This window comes from Heliangelus exortis, chromosome 8, assembly GCF_036169615.1.
Source record: "Heliangelus exortis chromosome 8, bHelExo1.hap1, whole genome shotgun sequence".
NCBI classification, from domain to species: Eukaryota; Metazoa; Chordata; class Aves; order Apodiformes; family Trochilidae; genus Heliangelus; species Heliangelus exortis.
The window spans coordinates 6498650-6524288 of record NC_092429.1 but is presented as its reverse complement, the minus strand read 5'-3'; the positions used below and the strand labels follow the sequence as shown (position 1 = coordinate 6524288).

Genomic DNA, 25639 nt, shown 5'->3' with positions numbered 1-25639 from the left:
TCTAATGAGGAAACTTGAGTCCTTTTAATTACTTCCTTCTGTCTTTGGCACAACTCTAAACAGCAATTGGAAGCACAGGTCTGGATAGAAAAGGAATCCAAAACATAAGTTTGGGTATTCTACCTGTCTTTTTATCTAGTACATTGTTTAGGGGAATTTTTCTACAAACAACTCCATCTGGACCTGCTCTTCTAAAGAAAGGCTCCACACTTTCTGATGGGAGGACTGCCTCAGCAAAACCTTCAATGAATGCTCTAGACAAACTGTGGTTATGAAAATACAGATTATACATGTGATACAGTCAACTGCAGTCCCCCCAGAACACTCTTCCTTCCCCAAAAGGTAAGAGATTAACAGAAGCACCTGCTCTCAAAGATGGAATTTCTATTTGAGAGGTGACAATGAAGTGGCCCACCAGAAAAGCCATAAAATACTCTTACTGCCTCAGCAGCTCCCAATACACCTCTGCATGCCCAGATCAATCTTGCTGCTCTTCCCCATAAGAAACATGAGAATTTTTATTGACCATTTACATTCATGGATTAAATGATTTATAAAAAAAACAGAATCTTTTTTATAGCAACTAAGAAAGGTGACCTTAATTTTCCCAGATTTCTGAGATCAGAGCTACTGCCACCCAAACACCCTTAAATCAACAGGAGCAAAGAGTGCCCTTTCCATTCCTTTCATCTCCAGGATCTCTAAGAACTGAAAAATGCAACATTAAAACTGAACCAAAAAAAGTAGAAGTGTGAACACAACATGACAAACTAATTTTTCCATCAGGACCCGACATAGTTAATAGTGCTTAAAAGAGAAAGGTTTGGTGTTTTTTTTATCACTTTTTGAGGTGGTTTTGGTTTTTTTTCTTGTTGGTTTTATTTTAATCATTGGTACCAAACAGACTTGTCTTCTTCCTATAATAGTATAATGGGGTTTGCTCTTTAGTGTGCACTTGCATTTCTGCAAGACTGTTTTTAAGTTGGATAATCCTGAATAAATTCTCTTGTGACAAAAAAGCACAAACAAAACCTGATTATCTCTGACACGGCAATTTTTATAAAAAAGAAATCAATTCTAATCACCTTATCTTAAATAAATAGAAAATAGACAAGGGGGTGGGGTAAAAAAAATTGTGAAGAAACAACTGTAGCCGCCTTGTTTATTCTGGAGAAAGAACATGAGAATTCATCATACTTTCAGCCACATAAAAACTTCCAAGCAAGCTTTGAGTCAAAATCAAAAGATTATCTAAAATAAAGATGTTTGGGAACTGTTTATTAAATTAGTAATATTTCTAATCTTTAATGATGATCAGTGTCCTGCTTGATAGATTACCAGGAACTTGCAAGACCGGGTACTGTCCAATGATTTTCACTACTCCTTTTTAGTATAAAAGCTAAATTCAAATTTTATCATATTCCTGAATCCACATAACAAACCAGGCTGCAAGTATTCTTCTAACTATCTAAATTAAAAGTATACTCTCAGATCCACACTAGTAATCTACTGCAAGTAATTGAGGAGAACCCCAGAAGAAAAGTAACATACAAAATAAAGAACTTTACAGACAATTCAAATTATAATTATATATAATTATAGTGATGTATAATTATATACAAATAAAATAATTATTACATTATAATATGATATTCTTACACGGAAAAAACCCCAAACCTCAGTATTTTCTAATGATGTATATATTTTAATCTAAATATTGTCAATTTTATGCTTCTGATCAATAGACACTTTCTCTGTCAGGACAATTCATCCTACAGTCATACCAATTCCAAGGGGGAAATTTCAAACGATCCAGTAAATGGAGACATGGAATCCCTGACAATTAAATAGCCAGTGTATGTAAAACTCACAATTTCTTTTGATATCACAATGACAACATGCAGTAGTGACCTTTCTGTTCAGGAAGCCTCTGTAAGATCTGCAAAGGGCAAAAAATATATACTCCCAAATACTAATTACTCCTATTCTTAATCCTCAACCTCATCAAAAATCTGGAGATCAGCCAAAAATTGTCATAAACGGTTTGACTTTGTACCAGAATGCTATTTATCTGCATTCTTAATTTGTATCTGCATAGATGGATTGTGCTTAGTACTCCAGCAATGAAACAGCTAAATATAACAGCAGTGCTAATTAGATCATCCATAAGCATCTGAGATTTTTGATTGTAACTCTTAAATTAAGTCTTTATTCATCTAAGGAACATCAGCCACATCTGCTACAGTAGTCACAGAAGTGAGGGTGGTGATGCTCACAGGAGATGATACAGAACCTCAGCAACTTAGTGGCTACACACATCCCTTGAGCAGCCCAGTTGGGTAACTGGTCAGTACAGAGCTACTTCTGCCTAGACCAACAGAAAAAGAGTTATTTGTCTTGAAATGAGGATATAAGGTCTTGACAACTGCTCTGTTTAGGGAAACAAAGGCCCCCTGGCAATAGGTGGAAGGCAGCACAGTTACAACATTGGGTGCTTCTCTCCCCTCCTTTACCCCTCTAAGCCTTATTATAAAAATTTAACACCATTTTCATGCTGAAATATATTCAATTTTTGACAAGCTCACTGTTACTACCTAGGAAGAAACAGGCATTTGGTGCACTGGAATGACTTACAGCAATGAACTGATTAAGAAAATAAGTCTCAGCTTAAATACTGAGAACAAAAGCAGCACAAATGCAACCTCTCTCCTCCATCCCATGTATCAGGTGTTGCTGTTCTATGTTAGCAAAATTAACAGAAAAATGCTGAAATAAAACACAACCCAGGCACCTCAAGGGGGGAAAAAGTTTTACCTCAAATATACACGAGTAAAGCAAATAGCCAAAAAGCCACCTATTCCTATATAATTACAACCACAATCTTTCTTTGTAAAACCTGTAACCAAAATGCTACCTATGACTGATCTGGTTTTGTTTTTGTTTTTTTTTACTGATACATATTTGAAGGTTGCTCATTCCACTTAGCAATAGCAGTAATTACCAGTTTAGAAGCTTAGTGGAAATAAGCAAAGAGAAACAGAATTAATTGCAAACATTTTATTAAATTATTCTGGCTTCATTTCAATTTTACAAGTTCAGTAATTCTGAAGTTTCTGCAATACCCACAAAAAATTACTTATTAAGAATAAACTCTGGATCTATTTAAATCAATTTTTTTCTAGGATAGTTTTCATTGCATCAGATGATGAAATACACCCCAAATCAGATAAATTAAATCTTTAACATAACTACAGTTTTACTTAAATAAATTTAAAAAAAAAAGAGAATTATTTAGAACTCACACTTTGAACTTTAAGGAGCAGAACAGACCCAATTTGTGGCAACTATTCAAAATTATTCAAGCACAACAAAAGCTGCAAATATGTCCTTGCCAAATGGTGAAATGAGATTTCCACATATGCCTTGCTCCCCACCATCAAACTGTCAGAGCATGAAAACATTCCCCCTGTGGGTGGATCCCCATCTCCCTGGTGCAAGTGTGCAAAAGGATGTGAAAGAGTTATTGCCAATTCATACAGTATCCCATATTCCATTAGACAGTACAAGCAGAGACCAGATCCTAACTCTGAAGGGAGATAAGCAACAATGTTTTAAATGGCTATTGACTCCACTAAATTTTCTGATAATGTCAGAAGACTGTAGTCTGTCAGGTTCATAAGAGCCTCAGGATGATACAGGAATCCAATTATGTGGAGTCTATTTAGTTGTCCTGTTTGCTGAGCCAAAGGTTAACGAGAACCGCACTGAAAAAACCTCCTGTGGTATTACAAAGTATTTCTTCTGCTGCATAACATGTAAATGAAAAAGTATTTTAATCAAGCCTTTGTTTAACTCTTCAGTTGCAGTGGGGTACTATATAATACAGCAAATGAAAAACTTGATGGAAAAACGGATTTTAAAAATTTTGCCACTAAAGACATCAGTGGCAAAATTATTACAAATTATTACTAATTATTACAAAGCGTTTCTCATCTGCAAAGGAAAAAGGTTCAGCTCACAGAACCACAGTCACTGCTAACATTAAATCTTTATAAATAGTAAGCTACGGCCTCTAATTTTAGACAGAAATTAATTATATTTTTGTTGGTAACACATTCAAATCTGTTTACACAGCTGACAAGTCTCAGCTGCACCAGACTCGAGCAGTGAGCTTTGAGGACTCTCCTGCTTTGGAGCAGATGACTCAACATTCCCCAATTTCATTAAAGATGAAAAGGGGAAAAATTCACCTGCAACAATGTCACTTGTAAAAACAGATTTAAAACAGATTTCTGAGTTTTACATACATGAGGTGTCCCATACAAAAGAAAAGGGGGGGGGCAGAGGGGCTGGGGAAATATGGGAAAACCTAACAGCTGTGGGAAAAGGGATTAGAAGTGTTGAATTTCCAATTCTTTTTTGGGCTAATGTAAACTAATAAAATGTTAAAATGGATCCACATTTCAAAGACTGTAATTACCACATGACACCATGCTGTTATTTCAGATCTTACAGCTATTGTCTCGGATATGCTCCTGAATATATGGACATAGATTTACCCACCCCTCTCAAACTTAACTATTGTTTCTGCAAACACTACCACAGATGTATTTCATTAGAAATACAGACAGTCTTTTTTTTTTTTTTTTTTAATCATAAATCCTTTACTCAGAGCAAAATAGCAGCAGCCTTATCATTCAGTGATTCTCCCATTACAAGACTACTTGGGTTCAACCCCTAGTTTAAGAATTATTTTATAAATAACAGAAATCCTTTTTTCTACATTTTTCTCAAGTCCTAAAATCTATATGCAACATAGCCATGTAATTATTTCAGCCCTTTAAAGGTTTTTGTTGTTGTTGTAGGCACATAAAACCAGAGGAAAATTTTCTGAGTGGTACACAGTGATCTCAGCTAAGATTTCCTTCCATTTCTAAGTAATGGTTATTCTAAAATCTGCAAAATATGTTTGAAAATTGAATGTATATTGTACTTGATGCATACTATTTACTATTTCCACATATAACCTTGCAAAGGCCCATACATTCTTACTGACTGAGAAAGAACCAAGGTAGATAACTTAAAAAGCAAGTGAAGCTTTCAACTGGAACATGTCCTGCTTAAAGCCAGACAGAGGCCTAGGAATACCAATGATCTTATGGACACACCTGAGGAAAATACCTAAATATGCACTTGGAACACATGTAAAAAATGGAACTTTTTCCTGAATTTCAATCACTGCAACAGCTTCTAAAATGTTGTGCAGCTTTGCTCCTCTACATGCATGGAATTGGACACACTTAAATAATTTCTATGGAATTGTGCTTCAGTGAGCCAATGCTTCACTAGTTGTATCTTCCAAGATAAAGCCCTGAATTATGTGTTGCTTTTATTATGCCTTTAGGATCATTACAAAATAAAAGCTATTGGATTATTCTGATCAGAAATCCAAAGCAAATCAGCTATTTGTAGGAAGAAATGAGAATTAAAGCCACTTACTGAGTCATCAGTAGCAGAAGGAGGCCAACCTTCCCAGAGCTGGTGACGGACAGGGATGCTCGTTAGGTCATACACGTTCCGCTTAACCTGGTAAAAAAACCCAAACAAAATAAGTTAAAAAAATCAGAATTTGTACTACCAGCAGCATGTAGGTATAGTCTACACGCTTTTAATTTTTTTTTTTTCCAATTATTGTATTCAAAGATCCCCATCTGTTCCAGAGGTTTATAGAAAATTCTGCTGAATTTCAGTGAGGTCGAAAGCAATTGAACAAACTATGTTAAATTAAAAGTAATAAAGATCTGAAACATAATTTATACTGATTCCTTATTATTGAAGTATCATAAATGTGTAAAACAATTAATAATTTTCACAGTGGGACTTTTAAATGGCATTCAAAAATAAAAATGAGTATATTAAACATGAAAATAGGAATTAACAAGCATATTTCCAATGAAAGCAACCCATTTCAAACATTTACTAACAAAATGCAAGTAAACTGATTTTACATCAACTTTTTTCTCAAGCTATCAAGATAGAAATCAGTCCCACTACTCATCTCATATGATGATTGACAGGAGGAAGGGATGAGCAAAAGATGAGTTAAAAATTTCAAATACAAGAAGAACGCTGCAGAATACAAGAGCTACAAAACTCTTTCTGCATAAACCTTAACTGATGAAGAAGCTGGCACGTCTTATCACAGGTTTTGTGATAAGCAATTGTTTAGACCACAAAAAGATATATTTTTGTATTTGGGATAGAAAGTGATACCTCAAATTCTGAATAATATCTTGTACCTGAATGTAAAGCCTGCACAGATGGGAAGCATGTAGGCTCCTTACCTGGATATTTCAGTATCATAACGTAGGGATCTTCAGCTCACCTTGACATTCATTGTCTGTTTTATAACCTTTAAGATCTCTCTCCTTTTTTATTAAAAGTGGTAAATTACATGTAGGCCTAATATAATTTTAATGTAAATATTGATTTTGTTGAGGAGTTTTTTGAGGGAGACTGATCTGGTAACCATGTTTCAATTACAAAAAAAAATTACATTTTAATTAAATTTAAAACAAGAACACTGTTTCCATTAACTCACAGAATACTGAAGTACTTATTAGCAATTAGGGTGGACTTCATATAAGTGCTTACCCATATTTAAGTAGGTCATCATGCTTTAAAAAAACACAAATACACCTGGGCCGTAAAAAAACTTATGGAAATTAATTTCAAATACACACATATAGGGTATACTCTTACATATATATTCACATGTATACACACATGCACCTGTGAAAAAAAGGAATTATGGATAACTAAACTCTATTGAACTTGGTATATGATCTCATTCCTACTGTTCAAAACAAACAGCCTTTCTTCACTGCTTCTCAGAAGGAGGCAGCCTGCTGTGCAGTGTTCCTTTCACAGCAGTTATCAAGGTAAAGAGATGTCATTACTCCATCCTGACCCCACACCAGCCCATCAAAATGTAACAATACTCAGCTGGGATCACAAGAAGACTCTTCTCACAATTGTAGTTTTATTGCCTTCAACACCAGGAGAAATTCTCCTTGTGGTATGACTTGTTTTCCAATGATGTCTTTAAACAGTCTCACTGATATTATTTTCACAATACGAAACTCTAAAATGAGCTCTTTTGAAATAAAAGGTGGGACCTCTTTACAGAAACATGGGATCAACACAGCTACATAATACTGTTTTCAAAAAGCCTTCGGAAGGAAAAATAAATAACTCAGAAGTCACATTCCTCAAATTCCCTTTTAATTCCAAAGCACAACAGAAAGGCATTATGAAAAAAACAGTATTTCCCTTCTTTCATTAACTCATCTGTAACTGCACTGAATTCAATAACATTCCTCTGCTATTCTAAGCTTGAAAGGCATGCTTGGGGTAAAGTGTTATGTTGGTATAAAGCACAATGCCAGACTGATGTGCTGGACAAAAGTGATCAAAGTTGAAGTAATTTTAGCCAAGGCACAAGTATTCTGCTGCATTATTCTACCAGAATGACATCTGTTGAGCAACTCGTCCCAAAATCAACTCATTGTTAGAGACAGCCCTGCTCGGGTAGGGGACCATGTTAAGACTTAGTGGAGTAATGTTTGATTAAACAAACTGCTTGAGTTAAAATCATAACTGGATTTTGGAATTCACGCCAAAGCAGCCCTCTTTTTAATAACAAGCCACCATAAATTATTTAAGATCAAGTCAGCTTGCTTTTAAATAACTGCTTTTGTTTGTTTGATAATTAGTAAAGTATTAAAAGAGCAGACTGCAGAAGTTGTAGAGATTGGGAGTGTTTACCAAACAAGAACAGAAAACTTCCTATTGTTAATTGCCTTAATTTCAGCTTAAAATTTAAAATTCTGTAAGGGGGAAAAAGTTCTAAAGGTTTGTATAAAGCAGAACTATCAATTGCTTCTCTGCTAGTCCAGTGAGATAAAAACATACAACCACACACTGAAAAAGTGAGGATAGTAAATGGATGAAGTTTGTGTGAAGGCTTTTATTTGTAAATTTTATTTTGTAAATTCATGATACTGACAGGAGCACTGAAATCTCTATAGATTTGTCTAAAGCAAACTCTACCTACTTGTGCCATCTACTGAGCTACATTTATGGCCAAACTTTTTGGTTCCCTACCTTTGATCCCTTCAAAATCCAAATTGGTGCCATTGTCTTTGTGCAACCCAGAATTTCCTTTCATAATGTTCAGATGCCGTGGGGAATGGCACATTACTATGGCAGCCACTCTTCAGATTATAATCTCCAGAATATAAAATAATATAAAAACAAATTAAAAGCACACCTATTTGGTTCTACAACTCAGCTGTGAAGAGTATCAAGACATTTCAACCACAAAAAAACCCCAACAGATCCTTCAGAAGTGATTTTACTTAGAAAATTATTTGTGATTTCTGCAGAATGCCCTGCTTTGCAGCTATACACTGATACTGGAAAAGCAGATGATGGTTTAACTTCAGTTTATTCTCACTGGCTTCAGAAGAGAGTTAAAAAATTCTTTTAAATCTTAATACATTAAGAAAATCTATATTTCAAAGTAGCTAACACACTGAGAAATCTTCCCAGATATAATCAGTCTTTCTTATATTTCAATTCCTTATATTCCAGTATTTCAATTTCTTATATTTCATGGTTTTTTTAAAGCAGATTAGTGTGCTGCTTTAATAGGAACTTAAAACAAAAAAGATACACTTCATAGATACCAAGTTAACCCAAATTTCAAAGCCCTTCCATATTCATTTTAGTAGGGATAAAATGAAGTAAAACATATCACAGGGTGAGAAGTCTGTACCAGGTAATGTGATGATGACTCTGTGGTGGTTTCTTCTGCCAGAAGTAGCTATTTTCTTATTTCTGAATTAAAAAATATGAAATCCACCACAGGAGGAAAATAAAAATAACCTAACAGCTACCAAATCATTTTTAAAAATTAAATACTATGGTGAACCATCAAAGAACTGTCAGGTCTGAATCTGTATCTTTGAATCACAACAAATCACAACAAAGTTTCACAGTAGTTTCCCTCAGGCTGTTTTCCACTTAGGCAGGTACAAAGTTAATTGAAATAATGTAGATAATGAACTTTTGTTAGTCTTATTATTAAATATAATTTATGCAAAGCTGTAAATTGGCTGAGATGCTAAAGACTGTTCCAGGCACATAGGCAGCATGAAAGACAGTGCAAAAATGAGTGCATGAAAGGCAGACAAAAGGAGCAATAAAGTCAGAGGACTGTGAGGAATGTGGAATGTGAGTTGGGGGATGCAGGGAAATGAGATCAGATGCAGGCAGAGCAAGGTTGCACCCACAGGAAAGAGAGAATCTTGACTTTGACATTGTAACAGAAAAGAAGCCAAGTAAGTAAAATTTTTAGGGGACAGCAAGGATATGGATGGGACAATGACAAACAAAAAATGCAAAGTAAGCAAAAGCACTTTGGTGAAGAAAGAGAGTGATGGTTTCAAGAGTCTGGAAAAAAGCCTTCAGCACCTCTGCCAGGCAAAATTCCACCACCAGAGACAGAGGAGAGGATGGGGAATCTGGCAGGGAGGCACTGGAAGCTGGGACAGAGCTGGAAGTTTCCAAGCAGAGAGAAATGTCAAAGGTGATAAAGACATGTCAGCTTTTTCATCAGAGTTAAGGTTTATGCAGAAATTTGAAAGTTATTGACAGCCATGAACAAAGAAAAGTGTAATTTTGATTAACTGTGGACCATGAAGAACTATGAAAAATCCAGTGATGTAAAACTGGAGAGAAAGAATTTCTGAATCAGCATCTCTGCCACAACTTACTGCATAGATTTGGGCCACAGTAGTAGCAGAGAAACAGGACAGAAAAGGAGTGAGTTAGGAGAGGAAATGAAAACCAACAGTGAGTGATCCACAATTAAAATTTTCTCATCGCAGAGAAAAAGTATTTTGCATTTTATCAGGAAAAGATTTCCAGCAGCTCATTAGAAACTAGATTTTGGTGCTTCAAAAAATGATATGTGCAATAATATTTACCCAGCTACCCACAACAAGGATCCAATACATTACTGGCAATACTTAGATATGAACCACAACCAACATCAGCAGCCACGCCAGATGTTTCAGGTCATTTTATGCAAGATTTGCTGGAGGGGAATGATACAAATCTGCTCCACTCACAATTTCCTTTACCATTTTCTATCTCCAATAGCCAATATAAGAAAACTATATTAAAATATAAAGACCAAGGGCTATTTAAATCAACAAATTTTAACTTTAGTGTAGGATTTGCTTGAGAAACAATAATGCATCTCTAAAGACATAAAGTGATAACTGGCCTCTCCTTCTAGCAGCTGACTGCAGTTTAAATTATGGGATGCTTTCAAGTTCTGACCACACTAAAATAACTGTTTACATTTTCAAGTATCCTCATATTCACTCTGTTGTAATCTAAAGGAAAAAAACTATACTCCCAACCTACATATTTAATTTAAAAGCCATACTGAATGCAAGAGAACTCCTCTCTTCCCAAGCCTGCCAGCCAGAATTCAGTTGTGATTCAGCACTTTTCTGAAATACATAAGAATTTAAGCATTTGTTTTACTGCAATACATTTTCTAATTAATTTTTAATTTCCCAGCTCCTTCAAATTATTGTTTTTGCTTTTAATACCACTGAAAAGATTTTGGCCTGCATTTATTAAGGTTTCCCTATTAGTAAGCTAAGTCTTTGAAATGTCTTTGCTTCTTTAATGCAGAAGGAAAATGCAGCTTAAATTCTAACGTCATTGGTTTTAATTCAATGTCTGGATACTTGATTACACTGTCAAGTAAAACTGAAACCAATAAAAGCACCAAAAACTTGTATACCTACTGAAAGTGCTGTTCTCTTTCCTGTAATTAAGATTGTATCATTTTTTAAATTAAAAACCATATGCAATTCCAAACCTCTCTAAAGGACCCCAAGAGTGAAAGCTGAATTTATCAGAAAGTTACAACACAAAAAGCAGTAGAAAATTTTCTGCTAAGTATTCAATTATGGCTTTCCTGTAATTAAACACATTTTAACACATTTTTTGTACAGAAAAGCCACCAGTAAATCCAACCTTTACTTTAGAGTGTAGAGAACATTGTTTGAACCAAAATAAACCCAGTTTAAACTATGGTTAAAAATGGGCTGTATTGTAGTAGAGTATTCGGGAAGTATTATGTCAACATCTTCATTAGAAAGCTTGTTGAATTTATTATATAATCATTCAAATCAACTTAGATCTGGAAAATAATGAGTGATTTTTGTGACATTTTACTGATAAGACTTCAAACAAAGACAATCAAATCACATTAAACACTAACCAAAGCCCAGCATATACAATTTTTGATGATTTAATTCTTTAAATTCAGTAGCTAGAAAAGAAAGTTCATGAATTATGGCTGTAATCATTGGGAATTAAGAACTTCACATAGATTAAGAACTTCATATATCCAGGGATTAAATGAATGCTTTAAAATAAATAATCCTATTACTACATTTACTAAATAATACTATTTCAAATTTGAGTAATGAAAAGCAGGAAAGCAGCTGAGGAAGTAAGCACAAAGTAAATGTATTCTTTTTTTATTATGCATTTCAAAATGTGGAAAGGAGGATAAGTTTAATGAGAAAGAATCTGCAAGAACACAGCAAACTTAACAGAGAGATGATTCACCATGAAATTTTATTTTTTAAAAAATCTCATTTAGGACAATAAGATGCTAGATAGGAGGGCAGATTCCTCAGAACTACTTCCAGAAACCCATGTGGATTGTTTACCTCCTGGCTTAGCACTGAGAGCATCATTCCCCCAGATTTACATTTAATGTGAATCACCAAACAAAATTCAAATAAAAAAATGTTAATTTCATTTACAGACATTTTCACAACTATAGATGGTCCCTATTATTTATGTAAAATACTACTGGCAAACTTTTAAAAGTTCTAAACTCAAGGAATAAATAGGGTTTTTTTCCCTACAATAGTTGGCTCCTTGTTCTACAGTTTAGAGAAAGATTCCTTCAGTCATTACCTACTCACTTTATAGCCTCACTATAAACTACATTGAGCTCTAACACCTAATCAAAAAATTTGGAAATTTTTTATTAACTAGTTTTTATCACAAGTTCATCCAGTTTAGGAATCACCAGATGATTTAAAAATTCATCACATGTCATTACATGACATTTAAAAATCACTACATTTTGTAATCACTTGTAAAGAAGCATTTAGCACTTTCAGAACAGAAATAACACTGTGAATAAATTACTTTTGTAGATTTCAAAATTATTTATCCTTTATTATCCTCTATTTCATTCTTTCAGCTTCATAATTTAAGTCTCTTTTAAACCAACCCCTCTTGGATGTCATTTGACCATTAATAGGTCTGTGCCAAGTTAGTATCTTAACACCACAACCTAGAATAAAATAGTCTACTGGGTAATATTAATACATTTTTGTGCCCCAAACCTGCACATTTTGAAACAGAAAAGCAAGGCTTCAACTTTACTGAATCTCCTGACGTGTGAATGTCTGATTGCCTCATGCAGTACATATCTATAGCAACAAAAAAAAGCTGAAAAGGTGGATATTCCAAGCACATGAGATGTCCCCTCAAAGTTTTACCAAGATATTTTCTCAGCCTCAGCCTTCTGCCCTGACAAGGTTTGACATTTGAGAATCAATCTGAGCCCTTCTCAAGGTACCAAGTAGTACTTTTTGTCACTGCTTTGGATCTGGCCCTTTCCTGGGCTGCAGAAAGTGGCTAATTTTAATGTATATTCACTATAATACAATTTTGCATATTCACTATATTATAATTTATTATCCACTATATTCAAATTCTAGATACAACTGTTTCATTGTCTTTAAAACACAGTTTTACTTCACAATGCCCAAGTTTTCTGCCAGCAGATGTGCACATTTTAATTCTGTGGAACAAGGCAACCTCTCTTTGCTGATCTCCATCTTTATAAACCTAAAATTATCTATCCTTCTCTAAGAGTGCCACAGCTAAATGGAAGTTACAATCTTCTGAACTCCTTGCAGAAGTTGCTGATTGCTGCTATATGGCCTACACTGTGCAAAGGTTCAGCCTACATAATTATTATTATTCATTGCTTGTAGTGCCTAGGAGACCTAATTGTGATAATCCCCTCTGAACTTAAAACCCCCTGACCCTTTGAATTTTTTAATAGAAGGTTAAAAGAAGAAACAAATTCCTATAGAAGAAGAAGGGAAAACACATTCTTAAGAAATTGAGCGAAGAGGCATGATTATTCAGGGGAAAAAAAAAAAAAAAAAAAGAAAAAAAAGAAAAAAAAGAATCATTTTAGCAGCACACAAGCATGAGGTTGAAATAGGGTGTGAAAGAATTAAGAGTGTGAGCGAGCCGTGACATTAGAGATTGAAAGGAAGATGTGATTAAGGTTAAGAGAGATCAAACAACAAAGACTTACTGCCAAAACAATTTTACAAATTTATTTGAAAATGCCTTAAAGACTTGTGCTAACAAAATAAAACTGATGATAATACTTGGAAGTTTTCTGTTTGTTTGTTCTCCATGCAGTGCACTGATGCAGAAAAGATACATTTTGAAGTCCTAAGTTTGTTTTTCCTTTCAGTGGGAATGGTCATTTGGAAAAATATCCTTATTTGTAAGCTAAGTGAATAAGCATTGCTCATTGAAAACTTTTAACTGACTTTACTGCACATTAGAAAAGACAACAGCAACTACTTATTATTAAGCCATCTACTACCAAACCACTACAAAGAGGCTACTACTGTTTTTTCAAACACCCAATTGCTAAACAAAAGGTAAATACAGTTTCTCCTGTTGTTCCCCCAACAAGGATGGATATTAATTTGCTATTACCAAAATAAATTGTTAATGCTGCCCTCCTAACTCCAGATGGTTTTATGTCCTAAAATGTTAAGTTGCTAAATATCAGGTATTCTACTGACATCAAAAATTAACATTTTAAGACTCCTTTTAAAATAGTGGGACAAACTCTGGAAGTCCATACTCATGCAAGATCCAGCATTTAACAGGAAAGATGAGACTTTAGGTTTCTATAGAATATGTTACTTGTTACCACCCTCTAGCAGATTTCAGAGTCCTTCACAAAGCATAGTTGGAAAATCACAAAATCCAGAGGGTTATTCTGGACTTTGCTGGAGCAGTATACAAGGCTGTAAGAGAGCTGGAGTCAGAGATATAATAAAGAATAAGCAAGCTGAATTAGGATATCTCTAGGAATAAGACAGGAGAGACTAGAAAAACACTACAAATTCGAAAAGCATAATTATTAATATCACTTCAATGATCTTTGGAGTTAAAAAAAGGCACATGAAAATAACTAGCTGAAAAACTGGTTACTAAATGCTACAGAAGACTGCACCAGTTTGCATCTGGGCTAACCTGATCCAAGAGATCATGGGGTGTCCAGGGGCAAATAATTTCATATGGATTGCATACTTAGCAGACCTAGTAGATAATTCTAATGAATTATCTCATTTATTAAATCAGTACCTTGGAGAAAAATATGCCTTGACTCTTACTAATCATGAAAATAAGGACATGGCCAAGAACAGTAACTTTGAACCAAACTATTTAAAACTGGAATGATAACACAACTTGAACTACTAAATATACTTTCTGTGCTTCCCAAACTTCTCTCAGATCTACCAACACCAGGGCCAGAGTCTACTGTTGGGCAATGGTTACATGAATGTTACCAAAAAAAAAAATTAAAAAATTAAAAAAAAAAAAAAAAAAAGTGCATATAGTTAAGACTAAGGTGCAAACAATTGTAATTTTGCAGCTCCTGTCATTCAAACTGTTCCAATTCCCTTGTCAGGAATGAGTGTGTGAACTCTTCAGCAGAAAGTCTGTGTTATATCCTGTACCTTCTATTGGCAGTGTCATTTTCTTTTTAAGGAATTACTTGGCTTAATGAGCACAGTGAATATTTTGGATTTAGGTGGGTTCCCACTCGTCAGAGTTTATTTCTAGGGTTTGAATTCTCAACATGAAAGAGACAGTCAATGAGATTCTTGCAGTGGGAAGTACAACTGTTACATTTTCACAGCTGTCATGTTCTGGACAAAAACAAAAATTTAGATAAATTTGAAGACAAACACCCTCATGGTCATTTCAAAAGAAAGTAGTTTGCAACAACCTAAGCATGAAAAATGCATCTAATAGTCTTCCATCACTTTACTGCTTGTGCATTTCCACAGCTCTCAAAAGTAATCAGTCTGATCAATAAATGGATACATAGATGACAATTTTGGAAATTAATAAGGAGATGACTGGAAGTTAGATTTTCCCATTCTTACTGCATTAAATTATAGTAGAGAACAACATTAAATATTCAGACCAAAACACCTTTCTTCCTTCCAAATTTCTGTTCACGTTGGTCCAATAAGAGACTAAATCCTACAGCCCCTCACAAATCTCAGGTTATGATACAAAGGCCTCAACAGATTGCATTGATGGACAGGAACTTCCCCCATTTCTACCCAAACATGTTTTAAAATAAGAACAGATTCTTTCAAAATACCAGAAAAATACATCAACACAGAGTGTGCTGGAGACCATCCTTATTTTAAGTAATAAACCAACCCATTTTGTTTAAGAAATGGAACATCAAAAAAAATCAGTATTTTGTCCTGTGTTTTTTATTCGTCTCATTTCAAGACAACTGATTAAAAATTGTTTTCTGTGACATTGAGATTTCTTTTCAGTACATTTTATTGCTAATAGAGACAATGCAATTTCTTTTAATTTAGTGGTCAATATTAGAAAACATTTGCACATTTAGACATTATGTGAACAAGTAGTTCAATCTATGAATCTTGTATCACAACTGTGCAGAAAATCAAGCAGTACTTTCATGCAGAGAAATCCTCTACTCTAATATCAAATTTTTACCTATTTCTTCCCACCACATCTGCACTTAAAGATCACAGCAAGCCAGGTGCTTAGAGAAGAGAGATGCTCAGGCTCTCTCTTCAGCCTCTTCTTGTCCATGCCAGACAAGAAGATGCATCCAAAAAGGAAGATGAGCCACAGATCTGGCAAAGGGAATCTCACCAACACTGAATGTGGTGTCTCAACACCAGGACAAAGCACAGCATCCTCCAGCACACCTTGCAACCACATTTGCAACCCAATGGAAAAATGTTGTGCCGAGTTCATTTTCTAAAAACTTGCTGCTATTTTCACCAAAGAGAGCATTAATTACCTGGAAACCCATCAATAACTCAAGAGTTGGCTTGCTTGGTTCACCCAGGTTGTTGGTAGCTGAGAGCTGGCTGACTCTTACATGCAAGAACTCAATATGAACTCAACACCAAATTGTGCTTTCTCAGGAATTGTAAGCTATGACTTCAATAAAATATTTTATGTGGTTGAGTTTTAATAGACATGCTATTAATGTTATTTTAAATTCAAGTTGAAATAAACTGTAAAGAAAACTATGCAGCCAACCTGCAAAGTGTACTTTAAAAATGTCAACATGCATCAACTACAAATATATTTACTAATACTGCTACATTTAAGGGATACACATGTAAGATGCCCAATTTCACTATTAACAAGCAGCTCTCCTAGACACATATACATTTGTACAAAGATAATTCACACTGTTTAAAAATCCACTAACAAAGCTATTCCTTAGCTCATCCCTGCCATAACCTGCTCTATTCAGAAACATATGGGAAAAGACATTAAATAACCAGTGAAAACCACGGACTTCTGGTATTAGTGCTACACATTGCATACCCCTATTCATTATTCCACCTCCCTTGTTTAATCTATCATTAAGACTCAGTGACCCTACACTAAATTTAAAGCAGATCCTTCCTTCCTCCCATGCCTAAATTCACATACTTTTCTAGTTGGGGATGCCCTCAAGTATTAGCCACTCTACAGGGTTTCTCTAATCTCAGCTCTGAACTATGTTGTGCTATAGAAGCAAGAAATTGCTGGTTTACATCTTTAACTATGGAATCTTCCACCAAAAAAACCCCCCTCATTTACTAAATGAAATAGAGAAAAATCTTTCACTTCGTATATATTTACCATGTACAAAATTCTATATATTTTGATCTATACAAGAGAATAAAAATTTTCAAGTAGAGTGTTTCAAAGCACTGCTTCCCTGTACTTGCATCCCAAACACAATTTCATTGGAAACAATTTTAAATTTTATTGTCACATCTTATAAGTGCTAAACCTCCATTTGCAATACAAGCCAGTATGAATTTTTTTTCTAACAAGCCAAGACAAAGTGAAGAAAACAAGATAACAAAAACAGTATTAGATTTGCTTTTATTTTTAATGTAGGAACTAAAAATACACATAAAAATATTAAGACTTCTGCCTCTTTAATTTCTTTTTATTGACACAGATTGCACTTCAGCAACAGTGGCACTACAGGTGAAATTATATTAAGAGTTTTCTGAATAAGGGACAAGAGTCAATATTGTTAACATCTGAACAGATTTGTCAACTCTACTCCACTCGAGTTATCTTCCATGATAAGATGAAAATAGATCTTCACCAGGATTTTAAGAAGCTAAAAGACATTTCTGAGTAGAGCAGAAATGAAATTCTGTTGCATTAACAAATCAGTCAGACATAGGTGCAGTCTGCATACAGGTTTTATTTTTGCTGGAAGAAGCTGTACAATTTCATTTTGGTTTCATGAATACTATTTTTAAGCATATTTAAATATGTCCAGATGTATTTCCTCAAAATATAGAAAAGTTTTGAAAAGAAGAGCTGCAACCTGAATGGAAAACCCAGTCTGCATTCCCTTTAGCTCTTATTTCTTTCATTTCTTTAAGTGTCTCCTCAGAAAAGTCAGCACTTAAACTCATGATAGGTGTCCATAAGTCATGTGCTTTTGCAGAATAGAAAAAGATGAAGGAGAAAGCACATTAGTAAGGTTTAGTCTGCCAAAAATCATGCTTTAGATTACTAAGATTACTAAAGTTGCTAAGATTACTTACAAGATCATAAGGCAGAATTTTCAGGAATAATTACAAAAATATACAAGCTAAGGCCCTGGGTTTGAAGCTTGTAGTTCAGGTGCTCTTCCTGAACTGGACTGGCTTCCAGAACTGGACTGGTTGAACTAAAAACCTAAGCAGACCACACTACTGAAATCATATTATCTTGTATAAATAAACTCTGTTGGGCAATTCAGAGGAATTCACCCATGTGTCTCTCTCAATGCAAGGATTTATTCACTACATCTTCAGTGGTGGCCACATTAGAGAATTGTCCAGCTTGACCAATACAGAAACCACGAAGATGTTTCATGAAGGTAGGAGTTGATATTTAATGTACATCTAAGTGCAACTTCATTACTCTTTGACCAAGACACAACAGGGAGTTACCTCTTCTGTAGGTTCCAGTTTTTAAAAGCTTACCATTTATATGCTGTAAAACAGCAGAAATGAAACAACCACTTAGGACAAAAAACTCATTTGAAGCTGTTTTGGACATTTTCACTATTTTACTGTGCAAACTTGCCATCTCAGTGAAACAGAAAGATTCTAATAAAGGTTAACTTAATTATTTAAACATTATTTTCTCTGCCTTTTCCCATCTGAGCTCAACATGCAACTCTATAACTATTAAATAAACAGTGAACACTATTCCACTTAATGAAAAAAATTACTTAAATTGCAGGTTATTAAAAATTCAGCTACTCATTTCCCAAAAAAATACATCCAGTGCTGCACAGAATTAGCAGAGTCCCCATCAGAATTCCTTTTTCTCTAAAATAAAACTAGAAACTATGTATTACAAACCAATACTCACACATAGCAAATATTAAGAACAGACAAGATCTATTCAGCTCAAATTAACACTTTTCTATAAATCAAAGCAAAATTTACCCGCACTTTCATTCCTGCTACAGAATTATCACCTCAATAGCCAATAAAAAGAAAAATCTAATGAGGTATTTCAGTATCTCCCAAAGAAATATTTTCAGCTCTATTTTTCTTTCAAGTGCTTGAAAGGAAAAGTGTAATGAACTGCTCCTGTGCAGTCTTTTTTATAATACTGTGTTATAACAAGAGAGTTATGTCAAGTCTTTATTTTTCACATACTTCACATCCTACTTTTTTTCTCACTGCAACAATGGCAAAGGAAATCTTTGACCAGAAAGGACACCTATTTAACAGCAACAGAGAAGTCCCTGTTTGAGCAGTAACCTTCCTTGTTGCTGCTAATGGGTCATGGTCATGACAAGGACTTATTGGGTACCTAAGAGATATCCAAGAGCTCTTCACTTCAAGATCCAGGAAATAATCCAGTATCCCTTGGGGGTAAATTTCCATGAGAGACAAAGATGTATATTTCAACCAGGTTGATCAACTGTATCTTGAGTGTCCTGGAGACTACTACCTCATATTAGGATGAATATTCACTGCTGGAGACATCCATGGATTTGAGACAAGAAAACAAATCTGTTGCAGTCCATAAAGAACAAGCTGGAAATTCAAAGCAAGAAGTGGGACATGCTGATGGTCATTCACCCACACAGAGAGTATTCCCTGGATCTAAAATTGTTTCAAACAGGACAGTGAAATCATTATCATCTCTTTCATGATCTATGTGAGAACACTTGGAAGAAAATTAATTAGAGACACATCCAATGGATCAAGAATGTATATAACAAGCAGGCTACAGAGATGTAAGATCTGGGATAGATTCATTAACACTTTTTTGTTGTTGTTTCTGGAACTAAAAGATCAGCCTTGATTAACCACAACCTGCAAAGTTTTGAGGATACCCTCCACGATCTCCCAGATGTCAGCAATATTCCAAATCATCTGGGAATGTCATCTTTGGGCACTTAAACAGATGAACCAGAAGGGAATGGACCTTTCTGAAAGACCAATGTGACCATCCTTGTGTATAGGTGATCATCACCATGATACTGGGGTACGTGAGGCTTCTGCAAACACTCAATGAACAGCTGATGAAAAACATTCTCTAAAGAGCTCCTGATCTTGCCTGGGAGAGTGACCTGTCACTAACCTGCCAGTCATCAAGAAAGGGATGTATCCTGTCACATTAACTTAGTGGCTTTGTAGTTCTGGGTCTCTAAGTGACACGTGCATGAACAGCAGTCATGACATCTTCAGAGATATTCTGGGGTAAGAAATGGGTTGTAATGTACAGAAAAGAATCTCAAAGGTTAGGAATAAGGCATTCAGACCTTCTACTTTAAAGATAAGTTTTCTCATTTTCAATATTTGGAATAGTTTCTGTACAATCCTCTTCTCCTGAAATAAGAGGCCATTATTAAACCCCAATGGATTAGAAGACCCATAAAAGGCTTGCCTCTAGATGTCTTGTGAAAACAAATTCCTGAAAAGCAGCAGGAAAAAAGGTTGTGGAGATGGCAGAAAGCCAACAAAAAGCTGTGTAATGGTGTCACAGAGACAGAAGTTCTGAAGTGTCATTCCAGACCATAAGAAATTTGTGTAATCTGTCACCAAAACTAGGGAGAAAGCTGACAGATCAGATTGGAGGGGGAACAGCTCACTCCTTTCTAAAATCATCAAAATTGTTTCAAAAGTAGAGATTGAGATACCAGCTACTGAATACAGGTCCATCTGTGGTGGCTGGGCCAATGATGCTTCCCTGAGGTCTCGATGCTTCCCAGGGTTTGCAAAGAAGCTGTGGGTGCAGGAAACCATTCAAGGCATCTGCAGTTTATTCTGCTGCTTATCTTTGCTCCTTTTGCAGACTCTGAAAGCATGGGTTCAATCTACACTTGAAGAAATATTCTCAGTTACTCACTGAAATTCAAAAGATCAATTGCCTGAGTGACAAAAAAAAAAAAAAAAAAAGGAACAAGATCCTGTTTCTAGAGGTTGGTACAGAGGTAGAGCAGATAAACAGGAAGCTTCAGTTCATACCACAACTTTTGAGAGCAAGATTCCAGATCAGATCCTTAGAAATAGGTTACTAGAATCTCAGATGAAGATTATGAGGATATATTAGTGTCATATTATTTTTAAAATACTTACAAATACACAACAGATATTAGCCTTGGGAAAGATGCAAATTTTACATGTAAGAAAGCCCCAATATCATCTCAGTGAACAAGTCGAACGGTAGAAATTAACAACCTTACACTTTTGGTTTTCAGTATCTGCCTCTGAACTAGAAGATCTTAAGGCAAGTTTACTGTGCAGGGACAGAGAAGGATAGAAAAGCACATTTCAGAATTAAAACTGTGTAGAAATACTTGCAAATTAAAAGCCTCTTTTTACTTTCATCAGAGCTTTCCTTTTAAAAAAGGAATCAATAAGGCTTCACAGGAGTAAACTGTGTGCAGTTGTTCTTCTTGCATCAACATCAGTGCCAATTAAATTCTGAACCCTAAATCTTTATTGTTTCCTACTAGCTGCTCACCAGAATGAACACTCAGATTTTCTGAGATCCGAGGCTGAGATTTGCTGCACCAGCAGTTAGAAAAAAAACGTTCTTGTTTTAACTTGTCTGCTGAATAAACTTGACATCCGAGCTACACGGTGGAAAATAAATACATAATACCAAGATGTTAATTTTACAGAAACACTTAACTTCTTGTGACCACAATTAACACTCGAGGGGGAGAAAGAAAACCATTGACAGGTCTGCCTGGCTCCTGCTTCTGCACTGCTTCTCAGGCTCCCCTCCCTGCAGAAGCTGCTCTGCCACTGACCCCAGGGGCTGCCTTCAAAGCAGCACATGGGGAGGAAGAAGGGAGGAGGATGACAGGGAGTTAAATACAGCTAGAAAATGACACTGACTCCCAGCGAGGCTCCAAATTAGAAGTCTAAGGGCAAATGGCTGCTGAGAGCAGCTCAACCTCTCCTCCTCTGCCTCCCACCCTCAAGCTCTCGGGGCATCCCTGTGAGGGCAGCCACTGCCAGGGGACAGTGACAGGTCTGTGGGAGCCACATCCTATTTGTGCAGGCAGAGAGGGTGGCAGAATTGGCCCCAAGTTGAAGATGCTACAAATCTTCCTTTTTAAAAAAATAAAATAACCAGAAAAACAAAACTCTACCAGATGCATGTACACGACCAAGTGTTTTGTATATACAGAGAATTTATTTTGACTTGTCACATCTAAGCTAACACAGGTTGAATTATTTTTTTCCCCCCACTAAGGACCTTACTTTGCTTCAACTTCCTCTAATTCCTCCTCTGTTCATGTTGCAGTAGAACAAGCTGCCCTTAGAATAAATAAGAATATTCACACAACAATTCAAGTCAGTTTAATTAAATCAATTAGAACACCACCTTTATTTTGAAATTACATACTCTTTGCACAGAGCACTTCTAAGTTGGAAAATGCTGCATTCTCTAAGTTTTTCTCTTTACTACAACTCAGAGACATTCATAAAGGTGACACAGGAGTTTTTAAATGGCCTGAGATTTTTAAGAACAACCTCAAATAATGAGAGATAACTTACTGACCAAACCCAACCTGTTTCAGGCATACAAATGTCTCTGAAGCCTTAATAACTAAGTAATAAGTTGAATCAATACATTTGGAACACTAATTCAAGATGATTAAAGAAACAGATAACACGAAGAATTAAAATGCAGAGCACATAACACGTAAACAAACACAAAATGCTATTAATTGTTATATACTTCTCATCTATTTGCACTACACACATATTTCAAATGCAAATATTAATTTGGAGAGAACTACCTACTGTATATGCACACACTGAAACAGTTTGCTCAGCTATACTGCAGCAATGGTTATTTGACACGTTAGAGCACCACAAGCTGCTCATTTCCATATTCAGATATTCTGCCTGGTTTTTTCCCTGTGAAGATGTTAATAAAACAACTGTTTTGCAGATCTGTACTAACAGCTCCTCCTCTGAACCCCTAGGATACTCATAGTTATGCAAATTTAGGGTATAAAATATACACCAGCAAAAAGACACCGAAAATGTAAAAACACTTCGTTTCTAAATCCAAGGAAACTGTGACTTTATTGAGCTATGGAAGTTAACACCAAGAATAACAATTTAGTTGAGAGAAAAAAAATTCCATTTGATATTCATGTAATAATCAGGGAACATTCAGCCTCTGTTTAAAAAGCTGATGTGCAAGCACTGTACTCACTAATTCCCTCCACAGGGGAACAATTCCCAAGTGCAGCTCAACATACTTAGCACACTGGATTGCAGAAAATAAGTATAAAGAGCATAATAAGTTTAAATTTTCTGATTTACAGTATGTTTTTCTGCACTGTAAGGAGAAATCAGTATTAAGAAAAACCAAGGTGGAAAAGCCATATTGATTTTTTTTTTACAGCAGCAATGAAGAAATCCTTAAAAGTTTGTCATTAAAAACTGCAAGAGGCAAAAAATCAGAAGACAAAAAGCAGGAATGAGAAAGCACTGAAAAAGAACACGTGTAATATGGATCAATAGGAAAAAAACCAGTAGAAAACAAATTATTAAAAAGAAGAAAAAAAACAAGAAAGAAAAAAGAGAAGATATGGTTTACTAAACAAACAAAATGACCTACAGAGCACAAAATACAGAGATGTGATTGTCAGATTTTGTAAGTCAAAACCAAATGATCTTAGATCTGACCTATAAAGAGGCACAAGGCAAAAGACACAAAATGAGAACTGAAATAGGATTTACAGTTCTCTTCTGACACCAGTATCTTCAAATGACAGGTGCTTATTTCAGACTGCACACTAAAGTTACCCTTGACTTCAATCAATCAGTTTGCATTCATGTTTCAGAAGAAACATTTAATCTCTTAGTTTTATTGTTCCTCACTTCAAACTGCTCTTAAGAAACAGTTCCATTCTTTTCTTAAGGCCATGCACGATCTCAGAGCACACAAACCAAATACAGGTAGGATCAAACTAAAATGGAAGATGCACAATTTTTAAATTTCTACTACTAAGAAACATTCTGTCCACAGGACCAGACTAGATAAGGTCACTTTATATAATGGATGTTAAATCCAACATGGATGTTGGATCCTCACCATCAACTCATTCTCTATGCAGAGCTACAGCTCTGTCCCACCTGCTGATGTTCACAAACCTGTGAGCTATGGAAAAGTTCAAGGAGAGTAAAGATATCACATGGCAATTCAGGTTCCATCTCAATCGACTACTCTTAGTTCATCAAAAAAGAAATTTTCATCCCACCCAGAACTCTCAGAATGTTCTAGTGAACTTCCATAGCTTCCATAAGACCCAACATTGAAATACACTCATGGACCTGCATGACTTGACAATTCATCTTTTGTATCAGGAAGAGAAATTTCACCTTGCTGTTTTGTACAACAGAAAAGTATCCTCTTTCTCTGTTCTGTTGCTGCTTTTTGTGAACATTAGAGCTTCTCCATCTTGTTTGTCTTAGCCCTGGCCTAGGCTGCCCTGTGGTCACAGTTCTCAGCTGCAGTCTCATCTTTTCTCTGCAGGCCCAATGTCAATGCAGCAAATAAAAAAAGCCAAGACCTTTTAAGCAGAGTGGGAGAAAGAGATTGTGAGTTGTAGGTGAAATTATCTCTTCAGATTAATCTAAGCACCTCTTACGCTCCCCACTTTTGAATTATTCAGGAATAGGTCCTTCTTAAAAGAGGAACTATTTGTAAGTGTAAATAGGAGTTTATGCAAGGCACAGATGGGAGATGTTGAACTGAAATTCAGCTTATGGGTACAGAGAAACTGATAATAATGGGACACAAACATAGCTCACAATGTTGCTGAAGTGAGAGCTACTGGGTTAGAGTTACATGGTCCAGTAAAAGGCAGCCTGCCACCAGAAATAAGTAAAATAAATTGGAGAACAATAAAATACCTTTGTCTTTCTGTTTCTCCTGGAAGAAACTGCAGAGGTATTTAGTCTAAAGAGAAGTACATAAAGCCAGAAATCACTGAAGTCAAAAGTTTCATCCCAACTATAACAGCAACACTGGATGACTGTGTTAGGTCTTGTGGGGTTTTCAGTTGGTTGGTTTATTTAGGGTGGACATCAAAACTATGTCTATTTAAATCCACTAAACTGAGCTCAAGAGGAGAAGAAAAATCATCAAGGTTATTAGCAAAAAAGAAGAAAAGTCAGAGGGCACCAAAGAGAAATCTCCTCTCCTTTTCTCCTGAGTTGCTCACTATTGGAAAAGTAAAATATCCAATACAGAAACAAGTTCTGCAGAACTGGGAAGTATCCTTAGGTCAGATGATCTGCTCTCTGAGATGAAAAAAATGGGTATATTTCATACAGGAAGACACCTGCTTACATTTTGCTCATGTGCTGCTGTGAACATTGTCCTCAGAAAGTCCTAAGAGGGAGCAAACCCAACTGCTTCCTGCCATGATCTGCAAGTAACCCCAGATTTCCTTCAGGCTGACAGAACCTTGGGGCAGTTTTCCCTGACCTGGAGGATTTGGTTTTCTTTTCCATTCTTCTAAGTTTGCTCCTGGGGCTCTGCCTGGCTGTGCTTTCAATAGTTTCCTGATGCCATACCCAGAGAAGGTTTAACTTGAGAAATTTCTCTACCTGGTTTTCCTTCTGTGTCTCTA

At 35.6% G+C, this 25639-nt stretch overlaps 1 protein-coding gene across 2 annotated transcripts in view; it reads right to left on the bottom strand.

Annotated features, from left to right (window-relative positions):
* Window positions 1-25639, bottom strand: part of FAF1 (Fas associated factor 1) — a 159060-nt gene that overhangs the window by 74631 nt on the left and 58790 nt on the right. For both annotated transcript variants that reach the window (XM_071750172.1, XM_071750173.1), the window contains one exon: window positions 5500-5586. In XM_071750172.1, the coding sequence (XP_071606273.1) occupies window positions 5500-5586 (87 nt within the window). The remainder of the gene's footprint in view (window positions 1-5499; window positions 5587-25639) is intronic.